The 26,579-nt window shown below is 44.5% G+C and overlaps 1 protein-coding gene across 50 annotated transcripts in view; it reads left to right on the top strand.

Moving 5' to 3' along the window:
• Nucleotides 1–26,579, top strand: part of RBFOX1 (RNA binding fox-1 homolog 1) — a 1,969,097-nt gene that overhangs the window by 1,783,311 nt on the left and 159,207 nt on the right. For 46 of the 50 annotated variants that reach the window (XR_011494338.1, XR_011494337.1, XM_070484972.1 and 43 more), the window contains one exon: nt 8,884–9,126. Coding sequence is in view for 48 of the 50 variants with exons in the window: in XM_070484972.1 (XP_070341073.1) it covers nt 8,884–9,126 (243 nt within the window). In the remaining 2 variants the exon portion in view is untranslated. Of the gene's footprint in view, nt 1–2,010; nt 2,217–8,883; nt 9,127–26,579 lie in introns of those variants that run through there. The other 4 variants (XM_070484999.1, XM_070484991.1, XM_070484982.1 and 1 more) reach the window with 4 other exon arrangements.

The following is a 26,579-nucleotide window of genomic DNA, read 5'->3' as shown; positions in this document are numbered from 1 at the left end:
CACTTTCCCCCAGGATTGTTTATCAGAACGACCTGGGGCACATTTACCCAGCGAGCATGTCTGGACCCTACCCTCAGAGATTTTATGCCAGTGGGTCTAGGGTGGAGTCCCGACATCCAATTTTTTATAAGAATACCCCAGGTGATTCTGATGGTCCACTGGCTAAGGACCAATGTCCTATTGCATCTCTCTGATTGTTTCTAGCTAAAACATTCTTCTCTCGTGAGTGGTTTGTTTGGGGTTTCTTTTAGCATTTTCTCTATCACTCCTCAGAACATCCTTCACCAGGGAATTTGTCCATCTTGGTCTCATCCCTCTTTCTTAAGTTGAAGGATAGAAGTTTGGCTTTTCAGTTATCAGTGAGGAAAAGGAGCTTACGGCTCATGAGAGTGGCTGCTGAATCCACACGTTGGGCCGGAGTCATGCAAGGAGGGGCTCTGGTCCTCAGGTTGTGCATTTCTGAGAGGGGACCTGATACATCCCTTTAGGGACCTGAAACATCCCTTTAGAGACCTGAAAGAGCTGCTTATTTTAACCCTGCATTTGAGGTATCCCCAGAGTGTGACTGGAAATGCAAATGTAAGGATGGCACAAATACTTATCCAGATTTTCTTTCCATCCCTGGGGAGCTGCGAATTAAAAATATATATATATATATCACCCAGGGGCTGCCTGAACTAGTCCCACCGACAGACCACCAGGAAAGTTGAATTCTTCCAGGTGCCTCTTCTGCCCTCACCTCCTCCTCTGTTATACAATTTAATTACAAGTTTAATCACTTCAGGAACCCGATCCATTCCCTCCAGTGTGGCGGGATCTCTCCTTTCCTAGCAGGGCTTCTCAGCGATAAGCAGCTGTCCACGGGAAGGGTGCAGGGGACCCTTGAAACTCTCCCTCGGCGAGCAGGAAAAGACATGACTGAATAAAAACTGAAATTGTTTTGACATTTCACTCTGGTTGTTGTAGTTTTAATAATAAAGGAAGAACAAAGTATTTGTAGCTTTAAATAAAGAGGCAGCATTTGGCATTTGATGCAGCATTCGGGGTTGAAATCACTGGGGATTTTTTTGTACGAGGTTTTATTTTTGCTCATTGGGAGAGAAGAAAAAACAAAAACAATGAGCTGGGAAGACAAAAGTTCAAGAAAGGGAGAAAGCAAGACCCCTATGCTTTTCCTTCATAGCATTTATCACCGCTGGCATTCTGTGGTCATCGGTGGCTTCCTTTCCTGAAAGCCTGCTGCCCATCTTGACTCTGTGGTCCATGGGAGCAAAGATGGTTTTAGGTTTTGCTCACCATTTTATTGAATGCCAAGTGAATCTGTTTATATAGTGCAGACTAGGAACCAGGCCCTGTTGTGTGTTTGTTTTGCTATGATCTGATTTTTATTCCGATCCTCACAATTACCCTGTGAAGTCACTCATCATTATCCCTATTAAACAGAAGTGAAAACTAGAACCCAGCGCATTGCAACACTTACCCGGGATCACACAGCCAGTCTGCAAAGCAGCTGGGCTTCCAGATCCTCCAATCATCATTATAGTATTTTAAGATCAATTTACAATTAACCACACAGCTTTGTTACAAATTCATTCCCAGTGTTCTCGAAGTATTTTTTTCATTGACCTATCGCCATCTCTCTCTCTCTCTCTCTGAGCTCTTTCTTCCTCCCTCCTCTGTCTCGTCTCCTGCTACTCCGATGTCCCCCCTCCCCTCTTAAAAATATAAAACAAAATAGGATAGTAACAAGCTCCCCGGTGGATTTCATAACTTTGCATACCATATATTTAGTTTAGTAATGAAAAATTCCAGCTCCAGGCGATGCATAGGATAGCATTTCTAATGTTTTTTGAACAGCTATTAATGTAGTAGAGCACTGTGTGGTTTTTTTTTCTTCCTTCTCCATATAATCATCTGCTCAGTGTGTACTCTGAAACTGAGAGCAGGAGCAGAGGAGGGGCGAGCCGTGATTGATGCGCCAGGCCCCACTGGCAGGAAGAGTCCCATCTGGGGTTGGTTTTGGGAGCAGTCAGATGTTGAGGGGGAGGTCAGCCAGGCGGCCTCCGCTCCCCATCCAACACCCCAGCCATCCACACATTGCACAGCGCACACACCCTCGCTCGTAATTGAGGCTGCTTTGGGCAGATGCTCTGTGGTGTGGGACTTGAACAGCTGCTAAGTTTATGGAGGAGAAAGGAAGCAGAATGGTGCAGCAGGTACTTTTTTCCCCATTTTATATTTCACTCGAAATTGTGATGTGAATTAAGCGGAAGGCTTTCCTTGCGCTAAGACTGTTGCTCTCTACGATGCGTCTTCCGCTCCTTGATTATGCCGGAGGAAAGGAGAGGATTTCAGTCAAGAGTGTGTGTGTGTGTCGGCTTTCTGCTTGATGTGTCGAACGGAGCTGGTCTTGGAAACAGCAGGTTAATGGTGTAGTTTTGCATTTCTCTTCTGTGTTTCAATGTCCCGGGGGCACGATGCAGTTTAGCGCGGATCCGTCCAGCGCTGGAGTCTTTCTCTGAATAGGCGAGATTTCTTGCCAGAGAAGGAGAACAGACCACGCTACTTAAACTAAAGTGAAACAAACTGTCAGCAAGACAGAAAACTGCAGGCAACCAACAGCAAATAGTTTCCTCCAGCGAGTCCGAGGTGGAGGGGGGTCCCATTGCCAAGTGGCTGCTTTCCTTAGCTGTGTAGACAGATGCAATTAGCTGGTGTACTAGTGCTGGACAATTCCTGTGCTTTTCTTCATCATAAGGGCTGTGTTTAGGCCAGAAGGTTTTCGGGGCATGACATGGACTGGGGACAAATAAATTCCAGAAGCCAAAGGGGGAAGATGTTCAAGACATTTGACGACTGAAGCGGGGAAAAACACACACTCAGAGGAAAATACCTGATTGTTTTAAAGTCCACTTTGGCGGTTGTGCAAGCAGACACTTTCCCCCTCAGTGAAAGTCAGGCAGTTACACTGCAAAGAATATGCCCGTTTTGTGCTCTGCCACGTAAAGACTATTCCTCAGTTGAAATGTGGTTTGCATTAGATTTTGAGCCAAAATATTTTGCAAAGTCTGATGGATTACCACCCTTTGTTCTCGTATTAGTTTCCCAAACTACCGTATTAGACGACTCAGGGCAATGAATGGGAGAAGAGAGATGTCTGGGGGGGAAAATAAAAAAAACAAAGCCGTCTCATTTTCTCTCTGACTCTGTCTCCTGAGCCCACCTCAGAGAGGAAATGAAGGATGCAAGATGTTTCCGTGACCAAAGAAATTCTCCTTGTCTTTGAGGAGAGTATCTCTAAATGTCTGCGTGCAACAGAGTCGACACACATGCTAATAGTCAGATTATGGTGTTTGTCTTAAAATAGCAATAATATCCTGGCTATTTCATGCTTCAGTAAAATATTTAAATTGAAATGGCATTTTTTTCTTTTTTACTTTGGTGAATCAGACATGGTTGCATTTTAATGATTCTTTTGCTCTCAGTAACTGGAGTATAAGCTACCTGTTGGGGGTGTCTTGGTCATGCTGGGGGTCCCCCATAATCCTGCTGTTGGTGAGCTGCTCTAGTTGAGGTTTGCTGTATGAGGATAAGTAAGTTTCTTCTACATTTTTCCTAATAGATGTTCCTTATTTCAAGCTTCTACTCAGTTCTGCTGCAGTAATAGTGGAGTTTAAAACAAGGAGTCTTGGCATTTTTTTTCCTTCCCCTTTTTGTGTGTTTTGCTACAACCCAGGAAAGTCTAGGCACCAAAAATTAGATGTTAGGTTTGCAAAATCTCTTGAAGCACCTGCTCGACGATGTGGGGGATACATGCAAAGTAGAATCACCCTCCCCACCAACTGAGAGCACCCACGAGCACCCTGACTTGGTAAATATCAGAATCTCTGTGATCCACTTATTTAGGGAAAGGTGGAGGTTTGGCATTGGAGTAGAAGAAAGAAGGCAGCTTCTGCAAATGAGGGAATGTCTAGCCAGAACGCTCCGAATAAATTTTGCCTGTCACTGTCACCTACATGAAGCTGGCTTCAGGTTTCAACCAGGAGCCTGTTCACGTGCCCAAGATTTGCCTTGACCTGGAGTGGGGAAGGTGCCCTTAATGTGAATGTATTTTTCCAGAAAATACAGTTCAGCTAAGGCGAGAACCCAGGAACGTCACTAGGGAGGAAGGAAAGACATCTCTGAAGCCATTTGGAGGTGAAAAATAATTCCATGGGAAGTACAGTGATCTTAATTAAATATTAGCTGTAATTAGCCCAAAGTGCAAATGTTGGGAATATTAATTAGGGTCTCTCTGGAACGGCTGTCAGTGTTAATAAGTAGCTGTGGGGGGTCCTACCAACATCTGTTTGAGAACTCCAGGAACAGGAGTGCAATCCAGAGCCTCATGGACGTCAGTGCCACCTGTGGGTTCCTTGGCTACATGGACACTGTCCCTGGAGCTCAGAGCCCTGGGCGTGCCGGAATGGCACACGTTCACGTAGAGCCTGGTGGTTTCTCCTGGCTCGAGTGGTGCTCCCCGTGGGCCCCGCTTGTCCTAGGGTATGCACAGAGCCTTGGGAAGCCAGGCTTCGGGCTTGAGCTGGCAGAAGTTTCTCAGGCTGCTTCTCTAACTCACCAAGGGTCACCCCCCTAATCTGGCCAATGGAACGCTGGCATCTTTGAATCAAATACCCCAGCACCCGACTTCCCCACAGGGTGTAACAAACCGCCAGGTGGAAAACAGGTCTTGGGGGTCACAGTATATGTGACAGAGAGAGGTTTTTTTTTTTTTTCCAAATTGGGAATGAATCTCCCCACCAGGTGATTGTCTGGCCAGGTGAGAGACACCTTGGCACGGGGCAAACATGGTTTGGTTCAGCTCCTGGCTTCCCTAAGAGGCACCTGTGGCTGAGACCTTATAAAATGATTTCTCAGTTCTGGGCTGTGGTATCCTTCACAACGAAATAAAGGGGAATTAGAGTTGCAATGCATGCAAAGCAGAGATCCTAGGCCTCTCCAGATAATCCTTTGCGGTGGGGGGCTGTCGTGTGCATTGTAGGGTGTTTAGCAACGTGACCTGGCCACCACCCACTGGATGCCAGTAGCAACACTTCCTCCCCAGTTGTGACAAACAAAAATGTCTCCTGTCATTTATTAATGTTTCCTGGGGAGCAGTACCCCTCTGCTGGTGAGCTATTGATACAAAGCACCCAGCACAGAGTGTGGTACCCACTAGGCCTGAGGTGAGGGGCAGCATCACTCAGTTTGTCTTCTGAGCACCAATGAGAAGAAGAGGATGCCTTTCCTATGGAGCTCAGAAGCTTGAAGCCATCTGGGATCGTCTAAGCCCACTGCTACCGGGTTTAAATCCTGTATGTGTACATGTGTGTTTAGAATTCAGAGATCTGGTGATGGAAAGCAAATTTGGAAAAAGATTCTAACATGCCCTATTTGCACAATTCTTAACTTTGCCGATCTCCAAGTCTAGGTGAACCATTCCTCCTTGATAGGTATAATGCACCTCCTTTCTCTTTCTTCCTGTTTTACTGCCAGCTTTATTTCCTGCCCATACTGTTTATGCAACTTCTTAATCGGTGTCCTCATATTTAATGATAACTCTGCCACAGTGATGGGAAAACTTTTTCTGCAAAGGGCCAGAGAGTTAAATAATTTAGGCTTTGTGGGCCATGCAGTCTGTCATAACTTCTCAACTCTGCCATCATAGCACAATGAGCACGGTAAATAAAACTTTATTTACAAAAACAAGCAGTGGGGCAGATTTTTGCCATGGGTCATCCACCAACCCCTTTCCTACTACCCCCATCCTGTCTCCTGTTGCCAGATTAAGCTTTACAGAGCCCAGCATTTCTTATTCAGGGATGCATTCACTTAGCAATCACTTGGAAATGCCTCCTTTGCAGCTAGCATGCTGTTGGACCCTGGAGATGAAACAGAGAATGTGGCATGGTCTCCTGCCTTCAGGATGCTCCTGATTAAGCAGGCAATGGTGGTGCTTAGAGTTATGTGAGATGTGACCACAAGCCGCATTGGAGCATAGAGGGCAAGCAACTAACGTGGTTTAACTGTCAAAGAAGACTTGCTGGAGGAGGAGCTCTTGATCTGGGACCTGAAAGAGAAGTAGAGACTAGCCAGGCAAAGGAGTAGGGGAGGGCTAAGCAGAAGGGCAGTGAATGGGAAGACGTGGTGGTGTTGAGAGAATGGAGGGACCACAGGCTTTCTCAGGGCAGGCCCTTCTCTCTCTAATACAGCGGGAGCTCAGATCCTAGCAGAGAGCCCTTGCTGTTTGTGGGATCTCGTGGGATTGGGCCACTCTTCCTGAGATTGCTCTGCAGCAAGGAAAGGCCACGTGGTCATATGTGTTCCCATGACAGTGTTTTCTGCTGGAGGTGGAGGAGGGACATCTTTGTCTTTTGTGACCACCTCTCTCTGCCATTGCTCCTGCAGTCATTTCATGCTTTCCTAATGAGGTACCCCTGGAGTTATCACAAGTCTGTCTTTCAATTCAGAGACGAGCTAGGTAGAAGGAAAGAGAGGCTGAGACAGACCTTTGAGCAGAAGTAGAATGTGGCACCATGAATTTCTCTTTGGAGGCCTCTCAAGGTCCCGAAGTTTCTAGGGCTTCTCATCAGTCAGAATGAGGTGGCATCTGTATGGCACTCGTTTACACAAGGATATGTTCCTTGGGCAACCCTGTAAAAGAGAAGGATGTCAGTTGACTCAGAAACAGCAGAGGATTTTTTTTTTAATTATTAGTAAAGACCCTTTTGGTTGTAAGTCACAGAAAAACTAGCTAAAATAAAATAAGACATTTTCTGACTCATATAACTAAAACAAACAGTGGCATTACTAACTGCAGGTAAAGCTGGATCCAAGACTTCAAACGATGTCAGTGGGACCCAGTTGATGTTTGTTTCTCAATTTCTGGGCTCTGTTTTCCTCTGGGTTGGCTTCTGCTCTAGGCAGGCCCTCTTCAAGAGGCAGTTCTTGGCAGCTTACGTTATTTTTACAGCTGCCAATCACAGTGGAGAGAGAAGTTCCTCCTAAAACTCCAGCAAAGTCCTAGGATTAAGCCTCACTGGAGTTACTAGGGCTTAACTCCCTAACTGGCTTAGATGGATGGGCATGAACCCAATACTTCCCTGTGATACGAGAGTGGAGCTTCTGATTAGCCAGGCTGGGTCATGTGACTGTATCTAGCCGTAACCAGAGGCCGGGTTCAGCCACATCTGTAGCACATGGGCCGAGAGTGGAAGTGTCCCCTAAAAGGAAACTGGGTGTTATCCTTGAAGAAAGAGAAATGAGCCCTGAGTGACCATGACAAATGTCCTCTGTGGTTTCCCAAGCGTGGACAGGGTTAACTTTCCATGTCCAGTGATCCAACCACAGCACAGACAGACCCTGCACAGCCCCAAATGCTGTGAAAACATGTTCAAAGGAAAGAAATGGCAGTGCGTTTCTGCTTCCAATGGCACAGACATTTGGAGAAATTAGTCTGGGGGAGGAAAAGGCCTGATGGGAATGTTTTCACTTGTAAAATGTTTTAAACTTATCCTAAGCTTAGTTCTCTTCCAAGTGTCATCTTTAACATTCTAATTAAGGTCCTTTCTAAACAAATGCACCCGCGCTGTGCGCTGCGCTGAGAATAAACTTCTTTCTCCCCTCCATGTCATAATGTTTTTTGCTGCACCCAAGTTGCTCTAGCTGAAGAGGTTTTTTCTAATGTTGGTAGTGGGCACAGAAGAGATTTGAGGAACACTGACATTTTTGCCCTGGAATCATTATATGAGGGCTGAAGTCACATCTACTTGACCACAGACAATGGGAGAGGCAGCAATTCCGTGTGCCTAATTGCTAAGCTTTTTTTTTCTCTCTCTCTCTTTCTGACTGTGCAATCCCATCTCTTGAGACCATGGAAAATTCGGACCTCTGGGTTACAGCTTCTGATGCCTTGTGCACTTGTGTGTGTGTGTGTGTGTGTGTGTGTGTAGGGTAGTAGAGTTATGGCGGTGGGGGTCAGGGTGGAGAGAGATAGATGTTTCCTGAAATGGTAGCATTTGAATTCGCGGATTTTTTTAAATTCTTTTGACTTGACTGTAATGATCACACTGCATGTTTTGCCTGGCTCGGAAGGGCAATTGTTATGTAATACCCTGTACTGATACAAACTAAGGCAGGGGGTGGGGGAGGCATTGACTAATGGGGTTGTGTTAAGTCTGGCATTTTGCAGAGGTACTTAAAATGGGGCTGTCACAGAGTGCCATCTTTGCCCAAATTAGGCCTTGAGTTTTCATTGAGTGCTTCATATTGCCACTGGGAACATCACACACGCAAACATACACTCACATTCTGACCATTAAAAGGACCCCCCCATCCCATTATGTGAGCCAAGTCACATAAAACTTTGATTAAATTCAAATGCTTAGATGAATTGTCTCTCCTCTCAAGAACACACACGTTCAATTTAATCTCTTTTGGCATTTTAAGTAGCAAAGCAAGGCTCTGCTGTCACTGGAGACAACTACACGCTCACAAGTTCCAAAATGGGAATGAAATAAGGAGGGTCTGCCAGAAAAATCCAATCCAGTAGAGCACAGACCCGCACAGTCTTTGGCTATTGGGCTGGATGACTTGGAGAAAGTGACTTCACTTCTCTGAACCTCAATTTCTGCATCTGTACAATGGGGTTATATAAATGATGGTTACTCTTTCCTTATCGAGTCTGGTGAGGATGAACTGGGATGCATGCATCTCAGGCTCTTGGTGCAGTGCTGGCACCTAGGAAGTGTCTGGAGAGCAGTCGTCCCTGGGCCTGGGGGAAAAGTTCTGCTTGGTGCTGGCTCACACTTTTCTCTCCCTCTCTCCTCCTTTCTGGTTTTTCAGGGTAATCAGGAAGCAGCAGCTGCCCCTGACACAATGGCTCAGCCTTATGCTTCGGCCCAGTTCGCTCCCCCTCAGAACGGCATCCCCGCGGAATACACGGCCCCTCATCCCCACCCCGCGCCAGAGTACACGGGCCAGACCACCGTCCCCGAGCACACGTTAAACCTGTACCCTCCCGCCCAGTCGCACTCGGAGCAGAGCGCAGCGGACACGAGCGCGCAGACTGTCTCGGGCACAGCCACAGTAAGTGGGCGCAGGCCTCGGGGCAGGGGGGGCAGGGGGGGCGGGGGGGGTGGCCAGAATTCCAGGAATCACAGCGGGGTGCCAACCGGAGACTCCTGCCCGCAAAGTAGTCCCTGAACCCATCCTTGTCATCCCAGCTCTGCAAAGTTTGCCTCATCTACATGCATCCTCTCCTGTTACTTATTGAAATTCATACATTTTTCATTGGCTACATGTATTTGTAAAAGGAAACTTTCATCTATTTTCTGTTCCTATAGTTTTGCCTTTTCTGGAACGTGTCATCTCAATGGAATCATACACTCTGTAACCTTTCTGTGTTTAACAGCTTTATATAGATGTAATTTGCATGCCATAAAATTCACCCATTTTAGGTGTACAATTCACTGACTTTTCGTGTATTTACAGAGGTATGCAACGCTTGCCGCAGTCTAATTTTGGAATATTTACATCACCCCCCCAGACAAATCTTGTGCCTGTTTGCAGCCACTCTGCCTCCTGGCCCCAGCCCTCTCTAACTTAGCCTGATGCATTAGAGATTCATTCATGTTGTTCCGTGTGTCTTTAGAGTCTTCCTTTTTATTGCTGAACCGTCATGTGAGGGTGGCCTGGACTGCAAAGGGGCAGCACGAGAGGATTTTATAGGATAGTGGTACTGTTCTGTATTTTGATGGTGGTATTTACATGACCCTATGCACCAGGAAAAGTACATTTGATTTCATGTGAATGCATTAATTGGATTAAAAACAAGCAAACAAACAAAAAAGAAATATTTCACTGCCACCATCAATGAAAACTAGTCTTATTGGCTACTAATCAATGATAACCCTAAACTAAAATAATTATTAAAATTAAACAGTGTTCATTTGTGCACCTAAAACAATCATGCATACCACAAGACACACACACACGCACATATATATATATATATATATATATATATATATACACACATTTGGGAAGGTTTGTTCCACAGAACTCTTTAAAAGCCTGGGAGCAGCAAATCTCTAGAACATTTTGTAGCTACAAGGTGGTTGAGCCTCTTTCTCCCACTCGCCAACGCCCTGGAAAACCAGTATTTGTACAGAAGTTTGTTGGTTTGAAGTGTGACGTATTTATTGGAACTAAAAGTGACCGTTTACTATTTTGCTACCTGGTAGTTCATTTGGAGTTAGGTTTGGAGATTTTTAAGAATAATATACATTCTAACATTTTCTAATGTCTTTCTCTCCTTTTTTATTGTGATAAAATATATATATTGCAGCCCTGGTGGTCTAGTGGTTAAGATTTGGCGCTCTCGCCACTGTGGCCCAGGTTTGTTTCCTGGTCAGGGAACCACGCCACCCGTTGGTTGGTTGTCCTACTGTGGTGGCTGCATGTTGCTGTGATACTGAAAACTATACCACTGGTATTTCAAATACCAGCAGGGTCGTCACCCATAGTGGACAGGTTTCAGTGGAGCTTCCAGACTAGACAGACTGGGAAGAAGCACCTGGCCACCCACTTCCAAAAAGATTGGCCATGAAAACCCTATGAACAGCAGCAGAGCATTGTCTGCTATGCTGGAAGGTGAGAGGATGGTGCAAAAAGACTGGGCAGGGTTCCGCTCTGCTGTGCACAGGGGCACTAGGAGTAGGAATCGACTTGAGGACACTAACAACAAAATACATATGTAACATAAAATTTACTATTTTAATATATACAATTCAATGGCTTTAAGTATATTCACAATTTAATGCAACCATCACCATTATCTAGTTCCAGAAGGTTTTCATCATCTCTAAAGGAAACTCTATACCCATTAAGCAGACACTCCCCATTCCTCCCTCCCTCCAGTCTTTGGTAACCACCAATCTACTTTCTGTCTTCATGGATTTGCTCATTGGAGATATTTCTCAAAAATCCTATCATATCTGACCTTTCGTGTCTGGCTTCTGTTACTTAATAGAATGTTTTCAAGGTTCGTTCACATGGTAGTATGCATCAGTACTTTAAGCCTTTTTATGACTGAATACTCTTCCATTGTATGGCTATGCCACATTTTGTTTATGCATTCATTCATTGATGGGCAGTTGGGTTGTTTCCACCTGTTGGTATTTGTGAATACTGCTGCTATTGCCTTTTTTGTGTATCTGCCTCAAGTAACTTCAGGATGAGTTCACTAAATGGGTTTGCTGGTTTAGCAGGTGTTTATTATTGTTGTGCTGACTACCAGGTGATAGGGCTGCTGTTTATTTTTTGTTGGTTATTTTGTGACAATCAATGGTGATCGGGCTTAAGAAGATTATCTTAGGACTGAAAAAGGTCCAATTGGACACTGTTTATTAAGCCTCGACAGTTGCCAACTATACTAACTGCTGTGAAAGATTAATTCATTCGTTCACAAATGTTTACTAAGCATCCGATGGAGGCAGGATTATACTGGGTGATGATTGAACCAACAGAAAGGGTCCTTTCCTGCTCCTAACTTAGTGTGAGAGATCAGGGAGTGAATATGTGGTGATCAAACAGCTATAGAAATGCAAATTGTGATAATGCTCTTGAAGAAAAGACAGGTGCTAAGGGAGGATTAAAAAGAACAAGGATGCTGCCTGGAAATGAGTATTCTGGGAACATTTCTTCAAAGAGACAATATTTAAGGTGAAGGAATATTAAGTCAAAAGTCCTGAAGTTGGAAAGAGCTTGGCTCTTCAAAGAACTAAAAAGAACCCAATATGTCTAGGGCATGTGAGGTGGGTTTGGGGTTCAGTGGCAAAAGATGAAATGGGAGCAGTCAGCAGGGATCATGTCCCATAGGGCTGATGGGTTCCTTAAGTGGGTGGAATTCCACATTAGGAGCGATGGGAAGCCATTGAAAAGAATTTTAGCCAGAAGAGTTATGAAATGAAATTTTAAAAGAAAGAGTTAATTATGCCTGCCTAAAAGGAAATCTTAATCCAGTTGGGCAGTTGAGGTGCTCAACATCCTTCTTTCACGAAAAGAACTCTTTGGAGATCAACAGAATTAAATTTAAGCAGCATGTAGGGGGTCCAAGGTGCCCCAGGCTCTGCAGTGAGATGCAGTGGTGAGCACTGTGTCCTCACATGGTGGAAGGAGCAAGGGGGCTTTTTTAAGAGCACTAATCCCCTTCATGAGAGCTCCCTCCACATGACCTAATCACCTCCAAAAAGTCCCACTTTCTAATACCATCACACAGCGCTTTAGGATTCCAACATGTGAATTCGGGGGAGACACAAACATTCAGACCATAGCAAGAAGGAAGAGTGAACTTGTGAGGGAACAGAGAAATCTTGAAGTCAAGAGAGGACATGAAGAATTCCTTCTATATGGTCTTCAACTTTTCAATGATGAAGGCATCATCAACTGACAGAAAGTGAGAAAGGGAGAAGCTTGCAAGCAGTGGAATGATTCCTGAAATTGGGCAAGGACATCAGGAATCTGGCTCAGACAATTCCTAGGGTATTTGAATGGCAATGAGCACCTGTCTGAGTTGGAGAGTGTGAATTTGTGGTGGGGCTGGTTAGCTGGTGACTTTGTCTTCTCCAGCCATGTTTGGGTGATCCATACTGTTACAGGAACCTTTGAAGGAAGGTGAACCATTATACGCTGAAGCAGATGGGCTTGGAGACTGATTCTGAAGTAAGTCCTAGAAGGTATACTCTTAACTGCTATAGGGCAAGTGCAGGAATCGTCAAAGGGGCCATCTTGGTTTCTGCTACAAACTATTATATGCATATGCTTTTCTCTCTGTGGCCATAAAGAAAGATGCTTCTGCTGTCCATGACCTACTTTTGAGTAGCACTTTCCTGACCTGATTGAGCAGAACATGGTCTATGACAAGTTTGTTTCAAATTGTTCCTGCATCCTCACGCATTTACCAAGCGCACCTTCTCTTCACTGCAGGTTCTGCATTTTCCAAGGAAGGAATTTAACCTCAAAATGAGTCAGACTCATGGTTTTCCCAACCCTAGAAGACATGGCCCTGTATTAGCATCTAGTTATTCCCCATAGGGTAGTGTTGTACCAGGAATAGCTCTAACTGTCCTTTGACATATATGCACAGTGCTTAATGCCAGTCTGAGGGCACTGTAGAGGCCATCATTTGTTTGAGAAACTGAGTAGTTTTGGGTAAGAGAAAAGATCCATCCATCTGGTAGGCTCCAAGAACATCTAATATATGCACATGATTTAACACAAAGTGCAAAATCTGTAAAAGAGAAGCAGGACGCACCCAGAGCTCCCAACCAGGGCTCAGGAAAGTACAGACAGAAAAGACTTACTAGGTCATCCTTTCGGTTCCCCAAGGGCTGAGACGAGTCCCTGCAGGACATTTTTCTGCTGAATGTCTATTTAATGTAGGCCTTCAAACACATCGCGGATCACTGTGCTGACAGAGCCAATACTGTATTATATTAGATACTGTCCCTGACAAGGTATTTTACTCTTGACATATTATAATTAGAGATTTGCAAGTGGTGAATTCTCCACGTATCTCCAATAGCAACTTAACTTCTATTTTTAACACCTCTGCAGTCTGTTTAAAAGTCTCCTACCAGCTCTGGGAGCTGATGGGAGAAAGAAGTGGGTCCCGAGCTTGGTCCCCGAGCTCTGGGCTCTATTGACAGAGAGAAGAGCTCTTTAAGGAGCCAAGTTCTTCTTGAACCTCAGCTGCTTCCAACTGGAGTGCTAACTAAATCTCCAGATTTCATTAATACCTTTAAGAAAATAAGATATTGGTTGGTGATGACTTCCATTTACATACCGGCTCTGCTTTGGAAGCCAATTATGTAGCTAAGATCTGGGGAAAACTCCTCAATGCATTCCTGTTCGTTAACTAGCCATTATTATCATTGTTATGGCAATTCAGTTTGTGATTTAAAAAGTCATGCATTAAAAAAGGGTGTACAACGAAAACGAAAATTTTCTAAAGCCCCCAACTTAGTCTCCCTGCCAGAAACAAGAGTTACCAATTTCTTATATTTCCTCCCAGAAATGTTTTGTACAAATTCAAGCATATGCCTATGTCTTAGTCCATTTGGGCTGCTATAACGAAAATATTATAAACTAGGTGGCTTGTAAACAACACTCATTTCTCACAGTTTAAGGGTTGGCAAGTCCAAAATTGAGGCACGGACAGGTTTAGTATCTGGTGAGGGCCCAGTTCCTGGTTCATAGCTGGCCTTCTTCTCCATGCCCTCACCCGGGGGGGGGGGGGGGGCGGCGAGGGAGCTCTCTGGGGTCTCTTTATAAGGGCACTAACCTTATGCATGGGGGCTCTGTCCTCATGACTCAATAACCTCCCAAAGGCCCCACCTCCTAACACCATCACCTTCGGGGCTAGGGTTTCAACACACAAATTTTGAAGAGACACAAGCATTCAGCCTATAGCAGCCTGCCTGTCTATTTCTCTCTCTCTCTCTCTCTCTGTCGCTAATTAATGTTTCTATCTTCTAACTTCCAGCTCCATCCTCAAAAGAACAGAATTGAAATCTACTAAGCAGCCACTTTGGCACCCTTTATATCTGGAATCATTCTGTATCGCACTTTGGGATCCAACTCAATCTTCATCACGTTTGTGTGCAATCCTACATACAGAGGTCTCCCACTGAATTTACGTTGTTTCTGGGTTTTCTCTTGCACTGTTGCTATTCCCAACCAGGCTGTAGTGAACGGCTGGGTACAAATATCGCGGTCCACCTGTGGATGAATCTGTGTGAACGGTTAAAAGGGATATGGATTTAAAATGTAGACACTGTTCAGTTACCCTGCAGAGAGTCCATTTGCACCCCCACAGACAGTCCCTGAGAAGGTCTGCTGCCCACACCCTTGCCCAACACAGCACACTTTGCAACTCTCTCGGCTCACGGCTGTTCCAACCGTGTGTGTTTGGGTGTAGCTACCCCTTTCTCTAACAAAAGAAAGTAATTTGAGAGTTATCTGGTATCAGGGAAAAGAAAGGGGAAGTTGTGCTCCCATCGATTGAGGCCTGCTATGGTCCACAGCCCACAGTAGGCACTCTTTCATTCCTCCTCTCATTTTGTCCTCACACCAAACCTTTTAAATGATATTAGTACTCCCCACTTTATTGGGGAAATAAAGGGACAAAGAGGCTTAAAGATATTATGAGTTTGGGAGGATTGTGAGTGGCGGAGTCTGGATCCTCACCCAGGTGTGTCTGATGTCAAAGTCTAGGCTTTCCTCAATCTCCAGGTGTTCACTAGAAGGTCTCCTGGCCGACAGCTTAGATGACCAGTGCCTGAGACTGGGGCAAGGGGTCTAGAATTCTCCCCAAGGCTGGTTTCTACAGCCCTGCTCTCCCACTCAGAGAAGCAGGTGAGTTAAGGACCTGGGCTCTGGATTTGTCAGGGTTTGACCCACTGCTCCACTGTTGACAAGCTGAAGGATCTTGGGCTGGTCATTTGGCCTCTCTGCTCTTAATATTTCTACTCTTCCCTTCCTCCATTGTTCCCGTCTCCAAACCTCCTTCCACTTCTCTTCTAAACAACCATCAAAGGTGAAGTGTGGAACACCAGAGCGTTCCTCTCTCTGGTGAAGGACTTTGGCCTCACCCGCTTACATTAAAAGTTTGGCGAAATCCTTGAAGGATACCTGTCTAAAAATACAGTAAATAGCTACCTCTAAATAGGAAGCAGAAAATAACAATATCAAAAATAGTAGTTTTTGCTCAGTGAGCATCAGACTATGTTCTAAGCACTTTGCACGGACAGCCTCAAGTAATCTTGACTCTCCATCACCAAGAAAATAAAAAGTGTGTATGAGGTGTTATCATCCTCATGTCATAGCTGAGGAGCCTGAGGCAAGGGACTTCCTCAAGGTCATTGTAGCTCATAGGTAGGAGGTCAAACTCAAAACCAGGTGTGTTAGATACAAGACCAAAACTTTTAAGGGCTTGAAGCCCAGAAGGCATCCCCTAGGCATGCCCAGGCACACACACTGGGGCCTGCTCTGCATAGATTGCTATTGCAGGAAGGAATACTTTGTCTGGGAATTACTCATTTCACCCTGGGGAGGGCCCCCACAGACCCAAGCGTGTGCAATATTACAAGCTTAGAGTGTGCTCTTATTTGAGACCTGGCCTTGAGCAAACTCCAATAACATGTTTCAGTGGCTTCAAAATTGTCTTTTCAGATGGCAGTGTGGCTGAGCTGTTTTGTCAATACCAGTTCTATTTTTCCTAAGGTTCACATTTACTTTAAGGGCAACGTACTGCCTCTCGTTTCCTCCTGAGGCTGAGTATTATGCTTCTGCCTCCTATATATGCTTTGGAATAAATGGCCCTGGGCTTTCAGGATAAATTAAAGGCCTTCATTACCCACTATCAGGGCCATTTTACTGTTCTAAAGCTCTTGTACCCCAGCGTGTCTGGTCCTGGTGTCCAAAGACACAAGTGAGCCCAACTTAGGATAACTCTGAGTGGAGTGGGCGTAGCCATGAGCATCAGAGACCTATGTGTGTAATGTCCCTTTGTAGGACTGGGCCTACAGCCTTGGACTCTGATAGAACTGAAGGGTCTCACGACAGGTCAGAAAAAAAATGGCGTTAGGTGTTATCAGGAGAAGCAGTGAAGAATCGAGGTAAAGTGGTTGGAGTGCCCATTCCAGTTCTGACCCAGAGTGGGACCACTGGCATGTGATATGTCCTCTCTCAGCCTCACTTTCTTCCTTTGTGTTTGTGAGGCTTGGAATAGTTGTAAAGTCCTAATGAGATGATGCCGATAAAGGGCTTACCACAGTGATGGGCGCATAGTAAATGTTCTACCATCTGAACCACTGTAATTATGGATTATTATGTCCTTTTTAATGGGAAATTAGAGTGTTCCCCTCTGCCCTGAGCTCTTCATTCTAAATTTTTTTCAGGAGAATAAATCTATCATAAGAATTGTGCGGTTTTCTCTAAGAGTCAAACTAAGGCTCAAATTCCCACATTTATTTTCAAAGTAATTTTTATATTTATTGATTTCCATGCAAATAGTTTTCAGTCACTCATGCCTGAGTACAACTGATTGGTCCAAGCTAGTCATTGACCTAAGTCCAGGTCATGGACAAACAAGGTTCAAATTTATGGAGAGATACTTCATTGAAGTTTTGTTCTGAAGGCCCAAAGCCATTTTGCTTTTGCTAAATGGGGAAAGATCCTATGTATTCTGAGTTCGAGTTAGTGTTTCCTTAGGGAGTCTTTGTTGTCATATTTCAATTGCAAGTATTGCAGCCATCTGAAACGTTTCGTCTTGACTTGCTCTTCATTTGGTGTTTTGTGCCTACTCGTACCTGTCTTCATTGTCGTCAATTTTACCCTCTCGGTGTGACTAAGCAGTCTCTCTCTTTTATTTAGATGTTAGTCTTTGAGCAAGTATTAGCACACAGTGGAGTTCTCAAGTGTTGCGGTAATCATCGGATAATCTGAAGATGAAGGAGCTGTCTGGGAGCTATACAAACGGGGGTCTAGGTGTTTGAAGGACCTAATTGCCTTTGCATAGTGCATGGCCCCATTAGGGAGCTTTGCTGCTTTGGCTTGTTTGTTTTTAAGTGAACTTGGAAGCAGGCATTGATCTGTTTTGTGGGCAGTATTTGAATCACTCATTAGCTCATGCTCTTAATTTGCGGCCGTATATTCTGCAGGTTTATAGTGAGTTCATACAAATTCTGGTCTCTATTTGAATTCTAGACTGGAGGAAGAAGTTGGCTATGTGATCTTAACTGAGGGTTCCTGGAGGGTTCAGCAGACCCTTGGAGTGTGAGAGCTGGTGGAAACAGAGCTCACTTAGCCCAATCTTCTCACTGTATAGATGTAAGGAGAACACATCAATTAAGGGCTGAAACTCAAATACTTTTAGGTCCAGGCAAGTAACATACATGTTTAAAAGAGACCAGTTTATGATGGTGACTTAGGTAAAAGAAGGATATAATTTTCCCCATGAATATAGGAATGATAAAACCATAGGCATGATGCTATGTGACCCCTTGGTGGGGACCCTCTGGCCCATCCACAGGAGGAGACCCTATCAGTCCATACAGTCACCGCCATATTGGTTTGCTGACCTAGCAATACAATATCTTTTGATTTTTTTCAAGAGTAAGCAGCAATTTGGATTTTTTTGTGCTCTCCTGCTCATTCTTCTTTTTCATTTTTTGGGGGAGGAAAATTAGCCCTGAGCTAACATCTGTGCCCATCTTCCTCTATTTGTATGTGGTATGCTGCCACAGCATGGCTTGATAAGCCATGCATAGGTCTGCACCTGGGATCTGAACCTGCAAACCCCGGCCACCAAAGCAGAGGGCATGAGTTAACCACTACACCGCCGGGCCAGCCCCTCTCCTGCTCATTCTTGTTTCATTCATTTTCGTTATCTTCCCAGCCTCTGAAGATACTGAGTTCATAACCTCTGACTTAATCTTGGAAGCTTTATTTATTTATTTATTTTCCTGGGAAAGATTTGTCCTGAGCTAACTTCTGTTGCCTATCTTCCTCTTTTTTTTTTTTTTTTTTTGCCCTCCCCAAAGCCCCGCTACATAGTTGTATATATTCTAGCTGTAAATCGTTCTGGTTCTTCTAGAGCCACTGCCACGGCATGGTTACTGAGAGACGAGCAGTGTGGTTCCGCGCCCGGGAACTGAACCCAGGCTGCCAAAGCAGAGTGTGCCGAACTTTAACCACTGTGCCATTAGGGCTGCCTCGGAACCTTTACTTCTTTTTAGCAGGAAGTGAAATTAGGAACTTTAATGCTTCAAGGGAGACTCTATTTCAGGTTTGTAAAAAAGACAGTTTAGATGCTTCAGCATGACAGTGCAGAGAGTTGTAGAATGTTAGAGCTTGAAATGACCATCTTGTCTACCTACTTCATTTACAAATGATGCCAAGTCTCAGAGAGAGAAAGTGACCTGCCAGAGTCACACAGTGACTATCCCAGCAGAAACCAGACAGGGTCATCCTAAAAGACCATTTCTACTGTGCCGTGCCCCTCCTTGTGCATTCTGTTTTCCATAACTATCCTTTTTTCCCGCTATTTCCTGGATTCTGTAGTAGTTTTCAAAATCCACTTACTCAGGGCTATCTCTGCATTGAAATGGACAAAGCCAAATGACCCTTTAGCAGCAAGCCGGGCTGTGTGATTTGAGGCACCATTTTTCTTTGATATCCTAGCCAGAGGTTTCAACCATTAGGGGGCCTTACTCTCACAAAGGCCTCCAGACTTCTCGAAAGGGTGGTTATTTTATCTAGTTCTCTTCTGCCCCTCCTGATGGTCGTGTTGATGAGGATGTGCTCATTCAATGGTGTTATATGTTCCAACCAGGTCCAGTCCCCATAGCTCCGGGGTCAAACACTCTAACTAGGGGGGTCTGGGTTTCTGCCTTTGCATCCCTGAAGGGCGTGGAGGCTGTCAGATTGTCAAATTATAGCTTTTCATGGAGTGCCAAGACCAAGTTACCACACAAGCTCCCTCAGGGACAGGAGCTTGAAGCCTGGGCTCTGCTCTCTGTAGTAGAATAACCAGACCCTCACGAGACAGCTGAGCCAAGCCGCACGGAGATCCCACAGAAACTCATGGGCTCTCCAACTCCTGGACTTTGGTGAGAAGGTCACTGCAACCTAGACAATAAACCTCTGACATCAGGAACAGAACGTATGCAGGCTCAAGGACCTAACTTGTCATGTGATCTCAGTGTCCTTGGATCAAAGCTACGTGGGTAAGTTTGTTCTCCAATAAACCAAGGTTTACAGGCTGTACAGTCTAAACAAACCAGGCCATCAGGACCAAGGTAATTTAAACGTTTAAAGTTTGCAGACTTGTTTTGGAAGTGAAAAGGCAGTTTATTCCTTAAAAAAAATCATAGAGTTAATTGCAAACAACACAATTCAAAGAGTTTGGGCTGCCCCCATCTTTCAAAATGGAAAAATGTAAATGTGCATTCTGATTGGTAGATGGGGAGAAACAAAAGGAAATTTCTTGGACTGAAAGAGAGAGAAAGAAAGAAAGAGGCGACCATGATTGGTTAACAATGCTTGGGTAAGAGTAACTAGCATTTAGTGAGCACATGCTAGATGCCTGGTGCCATGATGCTCCAAGTTTTATGTGCAGGATCTGGTTGAATCTTACAGCACCAAGAGTAGGTGCATGCCACAACTAACCTCTTATTACCTAGGTGAGAAAACCAGAACATAGAGAAATCAAGGAGATTACCCAAGGTCACATCACGGAGCTAATAGGGACAGAGCTGGTATTCACACGCAGCCAGGCTGACTCCAGAATCCACTCCCTTACTCACTCCATGAGCCACGCACCATGCTGCACATTTAATTCACATTCCATAACCCATCCAAGGATGGATGCAACCATGCCAGAATTACAGATGAGGAAATGGAAGCACAGATGTTAAGTAACTTGCCCCAAGGCCGTACAACTAATAAAGGGAGGAGTGTAAATGCAAACAGAGATTTGTCTGGTGGATTCCTAAACCCACATTGTGTGACTTCCCCATCAGAAATAGTTTGTTTTACCTAAATGACATTCCCTGCTATTTTAATCCTGATACTATCATAGCAGACAAATATGTTAACAACCTTTGTCCTGATAATTCCGTGTTTAGCTCAAAACTGCCTAAGTTTACACACACACACACCCTTCCCATCCCCTAAAGATCCCTCCCCCCATGGCATCCAGTGACCCCGTGGAGTAAAAGGGGCCTTCGAACCATTTGGCAAGCTGATGAGAGGAAGCCTGGATCTCCCATAGAAGCTTGCTAAGGAAATCGCTAATTATAACCCAAATTGTATTTGACTTCTGCATCTTTGTATCACACTGTAACACTGTAATTTAAAGAGATTGTTCCCTGGCCTTTTTTAGGGTGAGAAATTAACTACCAATTTTTGCTAAGAAAAGCAGTGGTAGCGGCAGTGCTGGAATGACGGGAGGTGGGTCTCGTCCCCCCTTTTCCATCTAATTGGCTTGCAAGTGGGAGGCAGGCTAGCAATTACGTGAGGAGTTGCCGGGGGTTCCAGGCAGTGTCTCTGGGTGGCACTCATCTGGTGGCTTCCCAAAAGAGAAAGAGATGATGGGGGCGGGGCAGCCTTGGGAACCAACCCCAGAGAGTCTCCTTGACTCCAGGAGATGGAAGTTTGGAGATAACAGGGAGGCAAAGTAGGTTAGTCCCTGGCTTTAGGGCCTTCTCTTGTTTTGAGTCCTTGAAGCTCTTAGCAGTGAAGACCAAAGGGGACCTGGTCAAAGGTTGGAGAGGGGAGTTGGAAGCATTGCCTGAACCTCAGAGTCTTGGCTGTCTTTCTGCCTGGTCCAACTGTCCATAGGACCCAGAGCCCCTCGCCAGCTCTCCCTTTTCCCTCTTCTCTCCAGGCTTCTTCAGGCGTTTAGTATCAGTGTTGAGTCGTTAGGCCAGACTCTTTGACCAATGGGTCAATTCTGGCCCACTGCCTGATTTTGTCGATAACGATTTATTGGAACACAGCCACACCAATTTGTTCATGTATTGTCTATGCTGCTTCTGCTTTTGCAGAGTCGAGTAATTGCAACAGACATATATGGCCCATTAAGCTGAAAATACCGTTTGGCTCTCTACGGAAAAAGTTTGCTGATCCCTGATCCAAGCCCAAGTTTACACATTGTTGGCTTGCTGGCTTTATTCAGACCTCACGCCTTTTTTGTTGGGCTCACAAATGAAATTAATTGCCTACATTTCAAAATGGGAAATTTCACAGTGTAATCTGGCTTTGATTAAAAAATGGAAAAGTCTAACAAAACACGGCAATTATATGCTAGTGTTGAGGATGGGCTGTCCCCCAAGACTGTTCGCCATAGTCACCACAGAGTCCATCTTCCCTGTCTAAGGGAACTGGTCCTTATAGGCATGTGAGTTTGACCAGGTCATCTGGCTCTTCTGGATTATTTTTTAGTAAAATATTTCCAATTTCTCCCCTGACGTTGAATTAAATTTCTTTTATTTTTTCTTCTCTGTCAAAATGCACTTCCCTGTGGAACTCTGGCAAAAAAAAAAATAAGTGTTTGTATAATGCCAGAATTTAACAAATACCAGAGTTATATGTGAAATATAGTATTCCCTTCTACTTCCAAACACATCCATACACACACTTACATGCACACATATACACACTGCCCATGTTTCCTCAGAAACAGGTTTGGGATCAAAACCTGTATCACTACTGACTTTGATTTAAATCAAAGCAGGGTTAGGAAATGTTATGTTCTTCTGAGGTCATAGAGTGAATATCATAATTGTTATGATTAATGGAGTAAGTAATAATACTGTTGGGTATTGTATTCAGGTTTTAAGTCCATTAAATCTAAACCTAATGTGGGTAGTGTTACTCCCATTTCACAGATAAGGAAAATAGAGATTCAGAGAGGTTATGTAAGTTGCCCTATGTTGCACCATCAGGCAGTAACGAACATGGAACTCAAACACACGTGGCAGCTCTTTCAACCACACAGGCACAGACAAGGCAACCAACTCTTGACTAAAATAGGTAATGGAGGCCCAGCTCTGGAGGTGACCTGTAGAATATGGTAAGCCCCAGGATCATTTCTCCTACAGTTGGAGCCATTGATCCCAAAAAGAGCCTCTGAAGGCTTGGTTAGAGCCCCTGAGGTCAGTTCTTGGCAAATAGTCATTGAACCCTCTTCCATTGCTCTCAACAAATCTGCAGAATTTTTTTTTTTTTCCACTGGCCTTAGCAAGCTCAGGAGAGGGAGAACGTAGGGTGGGGTGGTGGTTGGGGGAATCACATGTTTTCCTTTGTAAACTAAGGGTTCATGGGGTAGAATACCCATGGCAGAGAGAAACTCTAGTGAAAAAGATCCAGGTTTCAAAAGGCAGCCTAATTCTAGCATAGAGCCCAGCCTGGGCTGCGCAGATGTCTTGACGTCCCCTGAGGTGTGTGTGTGGCTTTAGGAAGCCCTGTGATTTTCCTTCTGTCGCTTGGATATTGAGTTCTACAGGCTTTCTGAGGATTCACAGTGGTCTGACATTGGGACTGAGCCCTTGATAATGACACTGTAGACACGAGGTAATTACAGATCCGTTACTTCCCAAGTCAAGCTAAGTGGACCTCTGATTATTATTCTGAGTATAATAGGAGCATAACTAAGGCTGAAGGGAAATTGTACTTCTCTATTTTATTAACTGCTTTTATATTCCCTTGTGCATGGCTATGATGCTATGAAATCTCCTTAAATGTGATATTACTCAATATAATACAATAATAATGCACACACCGTAATGTATTGGATTACTTTGCAAACAGCCCTTCTGAAATTGAATTTCCCATCATTTTCCTGGGCCAGCTCGGGGCCGCCGGGCTCACAGGCCCGTTCTGTGGCTGGGAGCCTGCAGCCTACCTTCACAGTCACTTAGGTTTTCATAGATGTAAGCAATTGGTCCACATCATTTTATTCACGATGGGGATGTTGGCGAGCCACGTTCTCAGACATCTCACTGTATGTTGCAACTCAGAAATGCAGACGGTTTTTGATACCTCAGCAGAGTTTGAAAACAAACCGCGTTAGTTGGCATCAGGAAGGGTGCTACCTTGATGGAAAGCAGGCCTTCCATGCTGGAATTAAATCCTGAAGTATTGGTAATTGCCTTTGCTGGAGATTCTATCAAATCTTCACTCTTACTCCTACCCTCTGTGCGTCTATAAGCCCTTTCATGACACGATCTGAAAGCCAGAGTTGGTACTCCCTTTACCATGCTGTGTATGTCTTGAAAATTTATCCCTTTGACATTCGATAAAAAACGTTTATTGAACTCCTACAATATGTCACAATATCTATTAATCTATTAAATACATAGCCAATGATTTTACAGTAACTTAAAACTTTATTTTTGCTGTAAAGTCCTTGAGAATGCTTTGCCTTATTCATTTTTTTTTAATTCTTCGTGTCAAGCGCAGTACCTGGCACAAGGTGGATACTCAACAATTGTGTATCATTTATTTATGCATGAATATTCCTTGAGTTCCTACTATTTGGGAGGCACAGTGTTAGGCCTTAGAGGTACAAGAGTGAATGACAGACATGGGTTCTCCTTCAAGGAAATTACAGTCTAGTACAGGACATGGAATATAAACAAAGAAACCAAATCACCTGCTTAATCAAGTAATGACATTTGTGGAGAATGCCATAAAGGAAAGGTATTGGAGCTACACAAGAACACACATTTCTTCCCAACATGATGGGAATGTCGTTCTAGTAGCTTGAAAGGGCATTGCGAGAGTATTTACACCATGGAGATCAGCAGTGATACAAACCAGGGCTTTTTGGTTTTGTTTTCTGTAGAGCTGGTTGTTACCAGTTACCGCCACACCCCTGGGAAGAGGGAACTTAGCATATTCAAATGAAAGAATGTCAATGTGACTGGGTTGCGGGGCAGGGAGAAGATTGCCCAAGATGAGGATGAAGAAATGGGCAGAGAACACTCATGCAGGCCCTTGTAAGCTGTGTTGGGGGCATGCATATTCACCCTTTGTACAGTGGGAGGCCATTGAAGAATTTTAAGCAAGGGAATGTCATGATTAGATTTTGATTTTAGGAATGCTCTGATAATGGTGTGGAAAATGGATTCGAGGAGCACAGTAATGCGGTGGGGGTAAGTGGCAAAGTGGCAGAAAGAGCAGTTAATAAGCTAGTGCAATGGTCCAGACGAGAGACGATAACATGAACTAGTGTGGTTTGGGCAACAAGTTGGCTGTAGGATGTAAGAAAAAGGACAGGGTCCAGGATGACTCTAAGTTTGGGCCTGAGTAAATGCCAATTCTCATAAAGCTGAATCTTGGTGGAGATGAGGGTCATTTTTCCAAAGAGTAGAAGGTAAGAAGGAATTGAAATCAAAATTATAACGTGTGTGTGTGTGAACTTTGAGTTGCTTGTGAGACATCCAGATAGATCATTATGCACACCTCTATTTCTTTATCTTTAAAATGGACAGAATGACACCTATCTCATATGGTAGCTGTGCTTCTTAAGTGGATTGATGTGTATGGAAGCACTTGGCATCTGGAAAGCAAGAAATAAAATTTAGTTGAATCTGAGCCTTGGTTTTCTCATCTTTCAAGGGGGAGCAATAATAATCTACTCCCTGGCTAACTCACAGGGTTGGACTAACTATAAGATGACCAAAGACTCTGCCGAAGCTCTTTGTAATATGCAATATGCACACGTGTGAACTTTCATCACTAGTTTGAGATGCTATAGTCGTTTGTAATTTAACCCTCAGAATAGCCATTGGGTGTAGACATAATGATGCTCTCTTTACAGATGAGGAAATAGAGGGCTGGAGAGTTGACATGACTTGGTGACTTTCCCAAAGTCACATCCCTGGGACGTGGTATGTCTGACTCCACAACCTGTGCTAATAACCACCACTCTATACTCATTCTCCAGCATCCTTCTCCTAAGGGGCTGGAAGAATGGAGAAGCCACTGGTTTGGGGTGAGGGGACTAAGGAAAGATGCACCTGGTTCTATGGGACCCATCCGTCCTGACCTTGCCAGGAGAAGTAGGAATCAGGAAACATTGGCATCTGGCATGGCTTTATCCAGACTCTTATCCTTGCACTACCTCAGCAATGGTGGTTGGGATGAACAGAGAGAGCCAGAGACTAGCCAGAGCCCCCCACCCCAGTGCAGATTTCCAGCTGGATGCAGACTAGAGCCTTTGGAAACTGCATTGGAAAACAGTTCTGGATAAATTAATTTCTGCAATACATAATGCATGAGGGGAAATCCGTGGTATTTTTAAACAATGGAAATGAGAGAATCTGCCTTTTGGGCATTGATCCCAATTACATTTAGTTCGGAAAACATTTATCAACACCTACTGTGTGCCAGGTCCTTGCTGGGAAACAGAGATGAGTCAGCCATTGTCTGAGCCCAAGAAGAGTGAGAAATCAATGGAGGCGCCCGCTGAGCCATCAGCCCGGGGTTAGACCTTGAGATCAGTAGACAAGGGGAGTCGTGGGGACTTATGACTGTCTCTTCTTGGAAGTAATAAGGCAGATGAGTAATTAAACACCTGTGAGATCCTTTACAGGAGGGATATCCTGTGGCCTTCCCAGCATCTGTGTTAGGCTGGTAGGAATGTTTTCATTTTGCAGATTAAAACACTGAGGCTCAGAGAAGCCTTATAACTCATCCCAAACCCCAGGCTCCTCATGTCACCAAGGCTGGATTCGTATCTAATACTATTTATCTCTAAAGCCCCTTGATGTACAGCCTCTGCTACGTCTCTGAGGGACCTTCGTTTCACAACTCTGGTGGATTCCATGAGTTGACTGGCTGCAGACCCCACCTTGCCCAATGCCCAGGTTGTTTCCATTTAGAAGAAGCCACCCACCTGGAAATCCAGAGCCCCAGCAGTTCGTGGGAGCCCCTTTCCACCCCTACTATGATGCACACCTGAGCAGAAG

This window comes from Equus asinus, chromosome 14 (genome assembly GCF_041296235.1).
Source record: "Equus asinus isolate D_3611 breed Donkey chromosome 14, EquAss-T2T_v2, whole genome shotgun sequence".
Taxonomy (NCBI): domain Eukaryota; kingdom Metazoa; phylum Chordata; class Mammalia; order Perissodactyla; family Equidae; genus Equus; species Equus asinus.
Note: the sequence above shows the minus strand (reverse complement) of the source record. Positions and strands in the feature narration are given on the sequence as shown.